General features: G+C 43.7%; 1 protein-coding gene across 1 annotated transcript in view; it reads right to left on the bottom strand.

The window, feature by feature from the left end:
- The window catches only part of STX8 (syntaxin 8), a gene marked incomplete at its 5' end in the record, with an annotated part of 106,099 nt that extends 104,129 nt beyond the window's left edge, over nucleotides 1-1,970 (bottom strand). Inside the window, one exon of the mRNA XM_009334064.1 lies at nucleotides 1,893-1,970. Within this exon, the coding sequence (XP_009332339.1) occupies nucleotides 1,893-1,970 (78 nt within the window). The remainder of the gene's footprint in view (nucleotides 1-1,892) is intronic.
- Between the last annotated feature and the right edge of the window lie 4 nt (nucleotides 1,971-1,974).

The following is a 1,974-nucleotide window of genomic DNA, read 5'->3' as shown; positions in this document are numbered from 1 at the left end:
AGGGTTTTGGGGGTTTTTTTCCATTTTAAATTTTATGCTCTATTTTTTGCTCAGCAATAAGCAGTAAGTTTTTTTAGCCATGCTAATGGCAAAATACTGTAAAAATAAAAACTTGTTTACATTTTCCCTACCAGGGAAATATCGTACAAAGACTTTTTCTCCGTTGAAACATTCAGGAGTCATAGAATATATGACTGCTCAGCCGTGGATTTCTCAACATGCATTTCTGTTATGAAAACAATCCCCTCATTGTTGGAAACTTGTTTATAGTAGAATCAAACACTGCCAAATATTCATCTTTAACTGTTAATGGATTAAAGGGAAACTGCGCTTGGAAAACACAGGGCATGGAACAAATGATTTTACGAAGAAATAAGGCAACCGCGTAATGTTTCCACAAAACACAACCTCGGAGAGTTACGGTACCAGGCAGGCTACAAACACCACCAATACAACGTTTTGTTGGGGTTTTTCGGAACACGCCACAGACTGCAGTGATGCCAATAGAGAACTTTGTCCTCTATAAATGCAGATGGATTAAGCAGCAATCTTTCTGTCAGCCTCCTATTGCCCGAGTAGATCTGCACAATTTCCAACACTTCATCATCTTGAAAGCAGGAGTTTAATCACCACCTCTAAACACTCCTCTCAATTCTACAGCTAGAGAAAATATTTCCCTCAAATCCCACTTATTTTTGCCTTCTGAAACCTCTTTTCAGTTCATGCCAAATTTGAGTCATTCATTAAAAAGCACTGATTATCATACAAAGCCTACACAGTTTTCTTCGACATTTCTTCAGAGGACACATTTCAAAAACGACATTTTATTTTAAAAGCTATCAGCAAAGAAGAGTCAATGATCGCGCATGATATTACAACCCTGCTATAAAGAGGGGCAGAGTCTACCAAATAAATCGGTGGGTTTTTAATTATGCAAATTATTATAAAAGACTAACTCAAGGGCTTGCACGCATTTTCATCTTAACGCAGTCAAGGGAGAAGTTAACGGCACGATCCCTAGGGTGTGCCATCAAGCCGGCTCCTACGCTTCGTGAAGGACGAGGCTTTCAGTCCTAAAGAAAGCAGCCTCCTGAGAATCTTTTTATTTTATTTTTTAAACAGGAAGTGTGAAAAGGTGGAGAACATAATATTCCTGGGTAAGCTCCAACTTCTCCTTCTCATTCATATTTAACTCTGGTCTTGTATTTTGTTAGAAAAGGCCACAAAATTCATATTTCATCTGATCTACTGCCACTACAGAAAGGAAGCAAGCCAGCCTTGTGGGGAAAAAAAAAAACTGTTCAATATTTACACAGAAAGGAGTGTGCAGAAGCTGACGTGCATCCCAACATCTCTTAGATTCAGGATCTCTGAAAACAGTTCTGTTCCTGGCAGCGGCAGCCCTGAGCAGTCAGCAGCGTGTGCCCAACACTCCCACGGCTTCTCCTTGTCTCTTTTTGTAAAGCCAGCGTTAAAAGATCCGTTACCGTTAAATCCAAGGTTATTTTTGTGACACTGAAAAGCTACCCTTAATTTAGAAACCGTATTCTTGTTTTCTCTGGGGAAACCTTAGAGAACATACCATTAATATTAGGTTCCTGCCGTTAAACATAACTTTTAATCTGCAGATTCCCCGCTGGCAGCAGCGATGACCTGACACAGCCCGTCCCTGGACCAACGTCACCCCCTTCCCCGCAGCGCTCCCCGCCACGTCACTCGACTAACGCGCCCCGCTTCCCTCTGCGGCCAGAGAGGCCGGGAACCCGGGGCCTACGGCGTCCTCCGCACATCCGACTCCCGCGAATCCAGTGCTCAACCAGCGTTTAGAACGCTGAAAAGCAAACGCCAGCTAAAAACGTCCACAGCCCCCAGAGCGGCGGGCAGAGGAGTACCTTGGCCGAACTCTCCCCGTTCCTTTGGTACCGGTTACGCTCCTGGATTCTCTCAGCGACCTCCTGGGCGATCTGGCAAGTG

The sequence above is a fragment of the Pygoscelis adeliae genome, unplaced genomic scaffold, assembly GCF_000699105.1.
Source record: "Pygoscelis adeliae isolate BGI_AS28 unplaced genomic scaffold, ASM69910v1 Scaffold11, whole genome shotgun sequence".
NCBI classification, from domain to species: domain Eukaryota; kingdom Metazoa; phylum Chordata; class Aves; order Sphenisciformes; family Spheniscidae; genus Pygoscelis; species Pygoscelis adeliae.
Note: the sequence above shows the minus strand (reverse complement) of the source record. Positions and strands in the feature narration are given on the sequence as shown.